The 13,920-nt window shown below is 35.6% G+C and overlaps 1 protein-coding gene across 3 annotated transcripts in view; it reads right to left on the bottom strand.

Moving 5' to 3' along the window:
- The window catches only part of GRB10 (growth factor receptor bound protein 10), a 110,705-nt gene that overhangs the window by 61,269 nt on the left and 35,516 nt on the right, over nt 1-13,920 (bottom strand). For 2 of the 3 annotated variants that reach the window (XM_026702342.2, XM_087916084.1), the window contains exon 2: nt 9,790-9,886. In XM_026702342.2, the coding sequence (XP_026558127.1) occupies nt 9,790-9,840 (51 nt within the window). In that variant the 5' untranslated portion in view covers nt 9,841-9,886. Of the gene's footprint in view, nt 1-9,789; nt 9,887-11,916; nt 11,936-13,920 lie in introns of those variants that run through there. The other variant, XM_087916085.1, reaches the window with a different exon arrangement.

Raw genomic sequence — 13,920 nt, forward strand, 5'->3', positions numbered from 1 at the left:
TTTCAACAAATAGAAAACATAACACCGCTATATTACATACAGTGTATGAATAAGTGCTGATACTAAACCAACTTAGCAGACGTTGCTCGTGGAAAAGAAAGTTAAAGAGAATTAAGACCTTCCCTGAGGGTCTGTAAATGGGAGCCTCAATTGAAGAACTGTTCAGTTTTCCAAAGCTATCAGCCATTGGTGATAAAGCACCTTGTTTTATGTTAGTTAGCTTAATTGCTGATCAGTGAGCATTACTATCTGGATACTTCAAAGGGTAAGTGAGCAAATCGTGATGGTATGGGGGTGGAGAGGAGTATGTAGAAGCTGTTAGGATGGCAAAGTAAGCCCAGTGCCTCTGAGGACCTGACAGGGAAAGAATGTGGGTGGGTGTGTTGCAGATTCTCTGTGGTTGGTTGTCAGGGCAAATGACCATGGGGGCACTGCAGCATCATAACTTTGAAACTGTTTCATATGTAGCTTTGAGGGGTGTGGGGGATATAACTTTGAACAGTCACTGAAAGGTCTGTTGTATCTCAAGGACTACCGATTGTGTAGTTGCAGAGTGATACAATGTAGGTAATGGGTTCGCCTGATAAATATTGAAGCTTGCCAAATGGTCATTACAGTGTATGTACATAAAGTGTACAATTTCTGCAACATATGTTATAGAATGGGGATGTAAACATTTGCAAAGAGTTGGGGTTTTTTGTCTTAAAAGCAGTAACTTTTTTAATATCACATGTTTAGTTTTTAAGTAAGCATTTCCCATCTACACAAGATATTTTAATTGTTCACAAGTATACGTATTCTTTATAACATTAAGAAAAGAGAGAATCTAGTGCATTTATTTTGTTATTTATATAATTAGAATGACAGCAGAAAATCAATTTTGATCAATTCAAGTGGACTATTAATATAGGTTTCTATCAGTTTCTTCATGATTAATTGTTCTATTGGAATAAAAATCAGTGACTATATCACTAGAGAATAAAGTGTTCAAGTGACCGTGCTTGATTACTGCCGTGACTCCTGATTGCATAAGAATAGAAATGCACGCAGTTAGTCATCCTATTTTTCTGAGAAATTTTGGAACTACAATCTGAACTTCCAGGAACATAAGGTAAGCACTGCCAATTCTCACTGTTGTGCTTTTTAAAAAAAAAAAAACAGAGAAAAACAGAAGTTTAGAATAGTTTCCTGGAAACATTGGTAGTATAAGGCTCTTTTAGCATCACAAGATTAGGGATAGTTTCCAAGGGATGCACTTGAATGTTAAAGACATTAAAATATTATTATTTCTTTCAACATCAACATTTAAAATTCCAACTAAGTTCCAACTAAGTTAAAAAAATTTCTAACACTAAATGTAAAACAGAATGACAAAGAAATTAAAGCTCTCTGGGGAACGATATAATTCTTCAATATGAAAAAATACAAATTTCATACAGATATGGGATAGGCCTTAAATTTAGGCAGTGAACCAAAAAAAATAAGCAGAAATTGGACCAACCTTTTGACATCTACATGATATGCTGAAGATTAAAAACAGAATTTAACTGCAGAAAGATATGCACAAATCAGAACTAATGAAAGAAGCCTTTGATTACCAAAATAATAGAAATAGGATAATTAAGTCAAGTACTGGAAATGGCAACTTTGCTAGTTTCCAAAATGTGCGAGAACTAGGATAATGCAAGATTGTGGTATAATATCATATAAGATATACAGAAATCTGCCATGAACAATGCCCATGAACAATCAGTTCAAAGAGGCACATCCACAGGGTCATTCTCTATCTCAGAATAATCTATCCCATAAGTTTATTACAAGAGTAGTTACAATGAAAATACACATAGCAAAGTGAGAACTATGGGATTGTGAGTATCTCTAAAGAAACACCGAGTTCAAATACAATTCTAGACAACCAGACTCCAAGTCATTTCAGTTTATCACTTATATCTTATCCTTTCTTATAAGAATGCAAAGAACCAACACATGAAAGGGTCTAGGCAATCATTTAAGAGTTAGAATCCAACCAGCAGATATCAAATTAGATAGGCTGATTTAGGCCCTCTCCAACAAAATGCAATTCAAAAGTGAGAAAAATAAGGCCCTGCACTTAGGTAAGAAAAACTAAATGCACATGTAAAGGACAGACAATATCTGGCTCAACAGATGTTGTTACCTGTGAGAGGAATCTGGGTGTCTTAGTGGACCACAGCTTAAGCATGAACCAACAGTCTACTGCAACTGCCAAAAAGAAGCCAATGCAATCTAGAGCAGAGGTGTCAAACTCGAGGCCCAGAGGCCGGCCCAGGCTCCCACAGGATTCTTAGATCTGGCCCTAGGGGCCACCCTGGAAATAGTGAAGGACCAGCCCGCAGTGCCTCTGCCGGCGAAAACAGAGCTCTGTTTTCACTGGCAGTGGGTTGCAGAAGGCTATCCCAGCCGAAAAAGAGCTCGCGAAGGGTGTGCATGCCCCCCCCAAGTTCTGTTTTCACTGACAGAGGGTTGCAGGGGGGGGTCACAGCCAAAAATGGAGTTCAGGAACCCATTTTCACTGTCAGAGCAGTCGGACCACCACAGGTGTCCCGGACACAACAGACTTCATGCTGGACACACCACACACCACTGCACCCAAGGTCAAATGCAACCCTGATGTGGCCTTCAAAGAAACTGAGTTTGACACTCCTGATCGACAGGGATAGCATCAAAAACACAAAAAGTGACAGTACTGCTCTACTGTACTAGTAAGCCCATACTTGGAATACTGCATCCATCCCCACAATACAAAGATGCTGAAGTCCTAGAAAGAATGCAGAGAAGAGCATCAAAGATGATAAGGGGATTGAAGATAAATCACATAACGCAACAGGATATGTTTAGCTTAACAAAGAGAATATTTAGGGGTGACATGATAGTCTTCTTCCAATACTTGAAGAGCTATCACAGGGCAGGGAGGTTGATTTATTCTCCAAAGCACCTGAGGACGAGAAGCAATGGGTGGGAGGTAGTCAGAGAGATTTCCAGGAACTAAGGAGAAATTTCTTGACAGTGAGAACAATTAACTAATGGAACAGCTTATCTCCCACAATTGTGGATGTTTTATTGTTGTTTTTCAAGAAAAGATTGGATAACCATTTGTCTGGGATGGGATAAGAAGTCCTGCCTTGGAGACTTGACTAGAAGACCCCAAGGTCCCTTCAAGCTGCATGATTCCATGTTTCTAGGCAGAGACACTGCTGATTTGCTCCAGGACAAAGGAGATAATGCATTCCTTCACCTGAAGGAAAGAATACGGCATACACAATATACACATCTATAGTTAATTTAAGAGCTGTTATGTTGTATTCAATTGATACCACAGTTACAGAATGTGGAATGAACAATGGATAGAGAAGCTTAAGTGACAAAAATATAGAAACATTTTACAAGCAAATATTCTTTAGCAATATCTTTTCATTTTCTTGATCCTGAAATATAGCACAAAATGAAATTGAGCTTCATGAAATGTAAAACAATTTGACCATATCACTGTCCAAAGTAGGGATGACCACAGTGGCAATTGCTGGCTCCAAAAAAGTGGACAACCCAAACCTTGTTTAATATGTATTGTATGAACATAAGAGTTAATTTTGCAGTCGTGCCAGTAGTGACTGCTATTGCAGATATCCAGAGGATCCCAGAGGACCCCAGAAGATCAGTTGCTTTGTCTTGATCACCTCCACAAATCCATTCAACAATAAATGAAAAACTTGTTTTTTTAATTTTGTATTTTACTACATGGGTATTGTTATCAAGCTTAAAATAATGCTTCCCTTTTAAAAGATATTAAATTATTTCTAGGATGATTTCCCACAGGGAATCTGAAAATGCATTAAGGAAGCAAAAAATAAAATATTACTGGCCTAGTTTTTCTACAAAAAGGAGGGAATTTGGGGGGAGGGGGAATTCGGCCACAACTTAAGTGCCATCTAAATCCAATTCCATCTTTTTTACAGGTGCCACATACATGACTTTTGTTAAAAGTATGTTCTAGCCTGATGAAGAGAAAGAATTAACATTCAGATCTAGCACTAGTGTACTGCAACTTCTATATGTGTTCTAATATATAGATTAATATTTCTAATACATAGATTAACACATATTTCCCTATGATTTAAAATCAATATTAAATCTTTGCTTCATCCAAACACTTATTCCACAACTATATACAATATATATGATAATATCATATCAGAGTGAAACACATTCAAAGGAGATATGTATATATGTGTGTGTGTGTATGTGTGTGTGCGCGTGCGCGCGTGTGTGTGCACACACATACATATATCCTTATATATTAAGGAATTGTCACACTTTCTTTTCTTAATAATTTTTATTGAAAAATGTTAAAAACAACAACCACCAACATTATTTTAGCCATCGTTTAACCACTGCAGGATGACATCCCTTCTGCATGCTTCAACCAATACGGTCCAGATCTTTCTTTTGCCAGTTGGGTTCACAATACTTGCTGATGTCATCAATGTCAATCCACCTTGTTTTAGATCTCTTTCATAGACACTTTTTATTAAGTGGGATCCATTCTATGACATTTTGGTTCCCCTGCCATCAGTTCTTCTTCCTATGTGACCAGCCCATTTCCATTTTAATTCTTTTACTCTTTTGATGATATTGTATATTTTTGTTTGTTCTCTAATCCATGTGTGGATCTTTCTATTTTGTCCTGTAATGCCAAGCATGTATCTTTCCATGGCTCTTTGCATCACTCATAGCTTTTGTATCAATTGTGAGGCTAAGGTCCATGTTTCACTGGCATATGTTAGAGCAGGTAGCACACACTGATTGAAGACCTTTCTCTTTAGGCATGGGGGAGATTGTTCTTGAAAATTACACTTAGTTTGCTGAATGCCTGCCAGCCACATTTAACATGCCATTCAATTTCCTTTATTGTATTATCTTCGACTGAGATCTATTGGCCAATATATAGTGGCCTACAGATAGCGGTCTGCTATGTCTAGTTCTTCTCAAAAACATAATTTTCTTTCTTTATTAAATTTAACTCATCTCTTTTTCTAGTTTATTTTAAGCCAAATGATTCCCTTGCTTTGAAGCTCTTTGTTATTAAGGCAAATTGTCACCATTGTTTTTTTCATATATTGATTGTACTAAGTTTTTTTAAGCCTTGGTTGAGCAATGCATTAATTATTGTTTGCTGGAATACTGAGTCACAATTTCTTTTTGCAGACAATGAAAAGCATGTACAGAGGCATGATGTACTCATTGTGCCTTTCAATGACTTGCTAAACAACTTGGGTGTGATCCATTGTGCTGTAGCTACTTCTAAACCCTGCCTGCTCCTCTGGCTGTGCATCATTTAATGTTCTCCATATTCTTCTTGCTATTACTTGGTGAAAACTTGTAGATGACTGAAAGAAGGCTTACTGGGCAATAGTCCTTTAAATCATCTTGTGTCCTTTTCTTGTATAAAAGAATCACTTCAGGATTTTTCCATGCATTGGGTATTTTTTCTTCTCTGAGGCATCTTGAGTATAGTTTTGCTACTATCTTGTATAAACTGTGACCACCAGCGTTCAGCATTTCAACCATAACACAGTTGTTTCCATTTTCCATTTATTTTATGGCACTTGATACTTCCTCTACTAGGATCTCTGGCATTTCCTCTTTTGTCAGTGTTGTTACTTTTTTTTTTGTAAGTTTTATTTGAGCTTTCACAAAAAGAAAAGGAATACAAGTAAAACATCTTTTTTGAAAGCAGCATAATCCCGGGTTATATTTCTTCATACAGACGCAAATTCAGGTTCATGCTCATATTTATATTCTATTCCATATCTTATTACTATTTTACATTTTCTACATAGCTTCTCCCCTCTTTTCAAATCATTGTATTTATATTTTTTGTCTGTCCTGTTTCAATTATCTATTATCTTTTCTCATTAAACAAAATTTCTCCTGTAGTTACTGATTGGAGTATGACGCCTTTATATCTTTCCCCTAAAATTATAACACTCAATATAATATATAACTTCCATTCAGATTCTGCTTGGTACACTCTTAAACTACACACTGTATTCTTGAAAAAAGAAAAATATATAAATGTATAATATAATTAAAACAACAATCCATTCCAATTCAATTCTATCATTAATATTAATATTCATTAAAATCTTAACATTTTGCACGTTACTTTACAAATAGATCTCATACTTCTATGGGAACAATTATGAACTTTCCATAGTTAATTCCCTCCCCTCTTCACTTATATTTTATAAAACATTGACTGATTAAAATGTTCCCGTTCCTTCCCAATTCAATTTTCTCATTTATTTTATTTCATTTATTTTATTCACAAACATTTCACTAAATTACACTATTTTATCCCTCTTTTTAATCATATGTTCTTTCCAATTTTTAAAAGTTATTTCTATTATAAATATAACAATACAATCTTATGTACCTTTACAGAATCCCTTTTTCAGTTAGATTTTCACCCATTATCTCTAAATAGGTCCTGTTTCTTTATATCTTGCTCCGGACCTTTGTAACTTCTTTTCCTTTCCTTCTTCCCTCTCTTCTTCTCTCCCCTTTTTACCCCTTTGTCTCACTACCTCTATTTCCCTCTTCTGCATTCCCCTTTTCTGTTGCTTTCCAACACTATATTTATTTTTCAAATTATTTTTCTTTTCTTTGGTTGTTTTTTTAAGTCTTAAGTTCTCAATTTTCTTTCCCCCCTTTCCTTTTTCTTCCTCACATAGAGTTACTTGTACATTAAAGATGGCTTCTTCTTTGTCCCAGTCTTCTTGTTTTGCAGTCTTTTCTTGTTGTTTCTCATGGTTCCAGATCTCCATTTCTAAGAATTGGAAAATGAAGCCAAAAGAGCCCTTCCCTTCTTGTGCATCTTCTTTGTATTTTTTAAGTTCCATTTTCAATTCATCCAAAAGTGATGCGATTGTAAAAAATTTAAACAACCACCCAATTAGTTTTAGTCATTCAACTATAATAACCAAAAATCCAAAAGTCTTCAAGCAATCCAAATACACACAAGCTGTTTCTTTTTACACTTTCTTTTTTTCACTCTCTTCCTGGGGTTACTATTTAGTTGCAAAGTTTCAGTTAAAATGTATCTTTTAGAAGTCTTATTGAAATTTTACTTTAGATTCTTTTGAAGTCCAGGCAGTCTCCTCCCTCTTCCAGATCCTGCACTTATTCTTTTTCTCTCCCCTCCTGCTTATAGAAGAAAAAGTTTTTAATGTCCAGAAATCTTTATTGTCCCTTTGGCATTTAATTGTATTTTCAACTTAATTGCCTATTGATGCCAAAGCGGATTTTTCCGATTTCTTATTTAGGTCTCTTAGCTGTCAGTGTAAGGAAGGAGAAAGAAAAAAAAAGCCAAACCTCTCCCTTTTCACTTTCTTTCGCTGCTTCCGACTCTTCTTTGGGAACAATGTTATCTTTTGTAAAATTTAAGTTCCAGGGTATGTTAGTTATTGCTTTTTCAACTTAACCTGGTCAGCCAAAACTTTCACTTCTTATCTTCCTCCTGCATGTTCTTTTCCGGTTGAGTTCTTCTTTAAGGTGGCCATTTCTGACCACCACTCCTACCGCCTTCGGGAAAGGGAGTTTGGCCAGCTGAGGAGGAGAGATACAGCTCTCCTTGATCCTGTTGGCGGTCTCCCCCATCTTAGCCACCTCTACGGGGTGGCTTAGCCCTGAAACCAGCTGGCTTGGGGCGCTCCAGCGACAAGCCCAGGCAGAAACTATGCACGATCGCGGATTTCTGTCTGTCACTGAAGCCCTTCAAACCGGAAGTCCCGGTGTTGTTACTTTTGAGTGATCTTGATCTTTGTATAGCTCTGAATAAAATTTTCCAATTATTTCTAACATTTTCTGTTTTGTTCTACAAACAGAGCCATCTTAATAATAAAAAAACCTTCTTTTTTGTATTTATAAGCTTGCATTTTGCTCTATCAATCCCTTTGTTTTCTTCAATTGCTTTTTACACAAGCTTCACATTAAACTGACACATTTCTTCTTGGAAATGTTTTCTTATGGTCTTGCAAAGTTCAACATTACTCAAATTTATCAGTAAAATTTCCGGTATTTTTCATTGTCCATTGTTTTGCTTTTTTAATTAAATGAGTACTATCCTAAAAGATTTTTGACTGTACCAAGTGTTTTTCTGGCTATACTATACATATAGCAGATTCAAGGATGTTTTTGACTATTTGTTCATTTTGGTCTATAATATTCATCACTTTCAAATTTTGCAATAAAGCAAAGCAGTTTGACAGATTAACTCAAAAATGCTGTTCTCCTCTAACAGTTTATCATTTATTCTTTTATTTGTTTTTTGTGATGTATTTATCATTTTCATGATAAAACAATAAAAGATTGAAAAATAATCTCAGAAAGAAAAAGAATAAAGCAAGACAGAGTAGAAAATGTAAGAGAAAGAAGGAAAAAAGAAACAAAAATGAAGATAATAGAAATATTTAAACAATTACTTCAAAACTTCATCACAAATATAAACCAAGGACTGTGTTTCTAATGCTTCACTATGCATGGAACTGGAAGTGTGAGAGTAGACACTAGAATATGGCAGGCTATGTTACACTACTGGTTGAAGCTGACACTTCTGTATATGTTTAGCTCCACTGATATTATAATACATATTTCAGGGTGTATATAAACAAGCACTTTATGACAAGCTCTCTCACTAGGATTTTCCCCCACCTATTATTTTTGGATTATGAGCAAAAAGAGTCACATTTAAGTAATGTCTATTTGACACAGACTGACACTTGGATGTTGGTGATACAACTCAGGTTTCTTCAGCAGATAGCGGAAGATACACCAGCTGTGTACACAACTTAACTTCCCAAATCAGAGAATGACTTTTACCTAAACCCAATGCAATGCTCTCCCTTTAGCACATCTAGCTGGAAGATACAAAAAGAAACTATATACGCTATAAGCATGTCCTTACAAGTCAGGACAGGTAGAAAATATAAAACTTATTCTTTGGTATTACCATTTTTATACAGAAAATGAAAAGCTCTATCTTACACTTCATTAGGAAACAAGATATAATAAATGACAGATGAAATTCCTACTTTCTGATAGGAATAACATACAAGGTTACCAGGTTTGGTACCAGGTTAACTCCGAAATAACATACAAGGTTACCAGGTTTGTTATGATGGAATGCATCAGGCAAGAGAAGAAGAGTAATTGAACCTGTCTTAGTATGGAAAGCTATCTATAGGTAGTCCTCCCGTGACTTACATTTGTTCAGTGTCCATTCAACTACAACAGCACTGGAAAAATTAACATGACCATTTTTCACATTAACATTGTTGCAATATCCCCATGATCACTATGATCAAAATTTGGATGCTTGGCAACTGTCATGTATTTGGTCGCAAAATGGGGCAAAATTCAATAAAATGTCTCGCTTAACAACAGAAATTTTGATTAAGTTGTGGTTGTAAATCAAAGACAACCTTTGTACGTGGATGTATGCATATGTGTGTGCGTGCACATGTACATATATATTTATGTGTACAGTATTTGAATTTCACACTGCAATTTTAAATTTTATATTATTATTATATTTTATTATTGCTAATTTTAATTTCTTCTTGAATATATTCTGGGAGTTGAAGCTGAAACATTTTAAACTAGCCCTTACTGAGAAACACTGCCCTAAACAAAGCAGTCTGCTAAGAGAACATTCAATTGAAATATACAGAATTTAATTAAGCTATAACTTACTATCCGATAAGGATGATGCAAAAAGGAATCTGGGCAGCCAGCTAAAGCCATTTTACCGACAGTGCTCTTCAAAATTACATCTACTGTTTCTCAGTACCTGCAATAAAAAAAACAAGACTATGAGAAAATCATCCTAGAGGTATTTATTACCTATTTATTTTTAAAGCTAGTAATTCAGAATTTTGTGTTAATCCAGAACATTGGGCTAATTTAATAAAAATGGGTAAGGTATTCATGTTATCACAACATCTGCATACTAAATATGTTAATTTACAAGAATAAATTAAAAACTGTTTATCACTCAGCGTGGCAACTACATGAATAATTTGTCAATTGAAAAATGTCAGAAATTTATTTTGGACTTTGGAAAACATTTCCTAAGATTTCAGAGATTGCAGACTGAATAAAAGAAATCAATTGTTTCAATTTATGTTCCAGATGTAATAAAAATATTTTAATGAAGCCCACTTCTTGAAATGAATATAAAATATCAAATTTTGGGAGGTATGAGAAGGGATTTCCCCAAATGTAGATAGAATAGAATTCTTTATTGGCCAAATGTTATTGGATACACAAGGAACTTGTCTTGGTGCAAATGCTCTCAGTGTACATAAAAGAAAAGATACATTCATCAAGAATCATAAGGTACTTTGTAAATAGTTGGACAGTGTTGAGGGAATTATTTGTTTAGCAGAGTGATGGCATTCGGGAAAAAACTGTCCTTGTGTCTAATGTTCTGGTGTGCAGTGCTCTATAGCGTCATTTTGAGGGTAGTTGAAACAGTTTATGTCCAGGATGTGAGGGATCTGTAAATATTTTCAGAGCCCTCTTTTTGACTCATGCGGTATACAGGTCCTCAATGGAAGGCAGGTTGGTAGTAATTGTTTTTACTGCAGTCTTAACTGTTGGAGTCTATAGCTGCCCTGTTTAATTTCTGTATCAAATCAGACAGTTATAGAAGTGCAGATGACAGACTCAATAATTCCTCTGTAGAACTTTATCAGCAGCTCCTTGGGCAGTTTCAGCTTTCTGAGTTGGTGCAGAGAGAACATTCTTTGTTGTGCTTTTTTGGTGACATTTTTGATATTAGATGTCCATTTTAGGTCTTGTGATATGATAGAACCTAGAAATTTAAAATTTGGATTATCCAAAAGAATTTATAGTAAACTTCCAAATATGTTCTGGATAGAACAATCATTACCTTCCCTCTCAGACACATAGAGATAGAAACTCTTTTTAAAAAGTAATTTATTAATCTTTTGTTCATGAAACTTGCTCAATGATATATGTTAGATTTCCAGATGCTTGTTAATTATCTCTTCCCTTCAGCTGTTTGTTTTTTTAAGCACAACTAGATTTTAATTCAATTCTTTATAAAGCTTTTCTTAATTTCTGATCTACATTTGAACCAACTGCTTTAAGGGAACTGTATCCTAAAAATCCCTTGCTGGATTGACATGATCGTTTTTCACACTTATGACCTTTGCAGCATCCCCATGATCATGTGATCTAAATTCAGATGCTTGGCAACTGGTTCATACTTATGACCATTGTCATTCCTTTCAAGGTCATGTGATCACCTTTTGCAACCTTTTGACAAGCAAAATCAATGGAGAAGCCTGATTAACTTAACAACCATGATACTAATTTATCAACTGTGGTGATTCACTTAAAAACTGTGGCAAGAAAGGTCGTAAAATGGGGCAAAACTCACTTAACAAATGCCCTACTTAACATCAGAAATTCCGGGCTCAGTTGTGGTCATAATCCGAGGACTATCTGTACTTGATTCTACTATAAAGACTTCGTTTTTGTTCATTTTTCAAATGTTCAGGTCTTATTCTTTTTTTAAAACTGTTGATGGGAAAATTCCTTTTCTTATAATTACTTTTCATCCTAGGAAATTTTATCTCAACTTTTCGCTCTAGACATTTTGTTGTGGTATGTCTGTTTCTATTGTCCTTGAAAGAAAGAAATATTTGTCTTTAAAATGTCTATAAAAAGAAATAAAGCATTCTGGGAAATCTTTAAAAAGAAACGCCCTTGAATTTACAAGCCTTATTTGAAAATTTTAATAAAACATTCTTATTAGGTCGGCAACGATTATGAATCAATCCCAGAACTTACTCAAAGGCAGTAGATAACAGTTGGACTGGATTGCAGGCTGATGGACTGCAAATCAAATGGTTTCCCGCTGGGTCAAAAAGGGCATGAATACAAGAAATTCAAAGATAATGAAATTGATGAGTGGTGGACTGAACTTTCTTGTGTGTGTGTGTGTGTGTGTGTGTGTGTGTGTGTGTGTGTGTGTAGCAAGTCAAACTGGTTTCAAATAGATATTTATAATTTTTCAAAGATCTTATAAACAAAACCTTATACGTTTATAAATATTGGGCCTGATTCACAAGGGGAGACAGTTATCATTGTTGATAATGTATTCAATTGAATAGAATTCTTCATTGGCCAAGTGTTATTGGACACACAAGGAATTTGTCTTGGTGCAAATACTCTCAGCATACATAAAAGAAAAATTCGTCAAGAGTCAAGAATCATAACATACAACATTTAATGATAGTCATAGGGTACAACAAGCAATCAAATCATACTAGGAAACAGTCAATATAAATCATAAAGATACAAGTGACAAAGTTACAGTCATATAGCCACAAATGGGATGGGTGATAAGGAGTGATGAGAAGATTAACAGTAATAGTAGTGCAGACTTGTAATAGTTGAACAGTGTTGAGGGAATTATTTCCCTCAACACTGTTCAACTAGTGATGGCTTTGGGGGGAAAACTGTTCTTGTGTCTAGTTATTTTGGTGTGCAGTGCTCTATAGAGTCGTTTTGAGGGAAGGAGTTGAAACAGTTTATGTCTGAAATGTGAGAGGTCTGTAAATATTTTCACAGCCATTTTTTTGACTTGTGCAATATACAGGTCCTCGGTTGAAGGCAGGTTGGTAGTAATTGTTTTTTCTGCAGTCCTAATTATCCTCTGAAGTCTGTGGCTGTCTTGCTGGGTTGCAGAACCAAACCAGACAGTTATAGAGGTGCTGATGATAGATTCAGTACCTCCTCTGTAGAACTGTATCAGCGGCTCCTTGGGCAGTTTGAGCTTTCTGAGTTGGCGCAGAAAGAACATTCTTTGTTGTGCTTTTTTGATGACGTTTTTGATATTAGGTGTCCATTTTAAGTCATGTAATATAGTAAAACCTAGAAATGTGAAGGTCTCTACTGTTGATACTGTATTGTTTAGTACTATAAGAGGTGGTAGCATGGGAGGGATTTCTTCTAAAGTCTACCACCATTTCTATGGTTTGAGTGTGTTCCGGTTACACCACGAGGGAAGTTGTATAACCTCCTGTCTGTATACGGATTCGTCATTGTCTCGAATGAGACCAATCACTGTTGTGTCATCAGCAAACTTCAGTATTTTAACAGATGGATTATTTGAGATGCAGTCATTGGTATATTGGAAGAAGTGGAGAAAGTACACAGCCTTGGGGGGGCCTTACGCTAATTGTATAGGTATCAGATATGTTTCTGCCTACTTCGCCTTTTGCTTCCTGTCTGTTTGGAAGCTTATAATCCATTTACAAGTGTGTTCAGGTTTAGCTGGTTTAGTTTAGTTAGAAAAATGTCTGAAATGATGGTATTGAATGCTGAACTGAAGTCTACAAAGAGGACCCTTGCGTAGGTATTTGGGGATTCAGCGTGTTGTAGGATATAATGCAGAGCCATATTAACAGCATCATCTGTTGATCTATTTGCTCGGTATGCAAATTGCATGGGATCTAATAGTGGATCTGTGATGATCTTTAGGTGGGACAGCACAAGACTTTCAAATATTTTCATAACTACAGATGTTAGAGCAACTGGTCTGTAGTCATTCATTTACTTGGAGGGCTTCTTTGGCACTGGGATGATAGTAGAGCATTTGAAGCAGGAAGGAACATAGCACATCTCTAGTGATCTACTGAAGATTCAGGTGAAGATGGGAGCCAATTGGTCAGAACAGACTTTTAAGCAAGTAAGGGTTATCTTGTCTGGCCCTGATGCTTTTCCTGGCTTTTGTCTGTGAAATAGATCTTGCACTTCTTTTTCTGTGATCACCAGAGGTTGTGAACCCAA

Source organism: Pseudonaja textilis, chromosome Z, assembly GCF_049901715.1.
Source record: "Pseudonaja textilis isolate UNSWEBS1 chromosome Z, rPseTex1.2, whole genome shotgun sequence".
In the NCBI taxonomy this organism is placed as follows: Eukaryota; Metazoa; Chordata; class Lepidosauria; order Squamata; family Elapidae; genus Pseudonaja; species Pseudonaja textilis.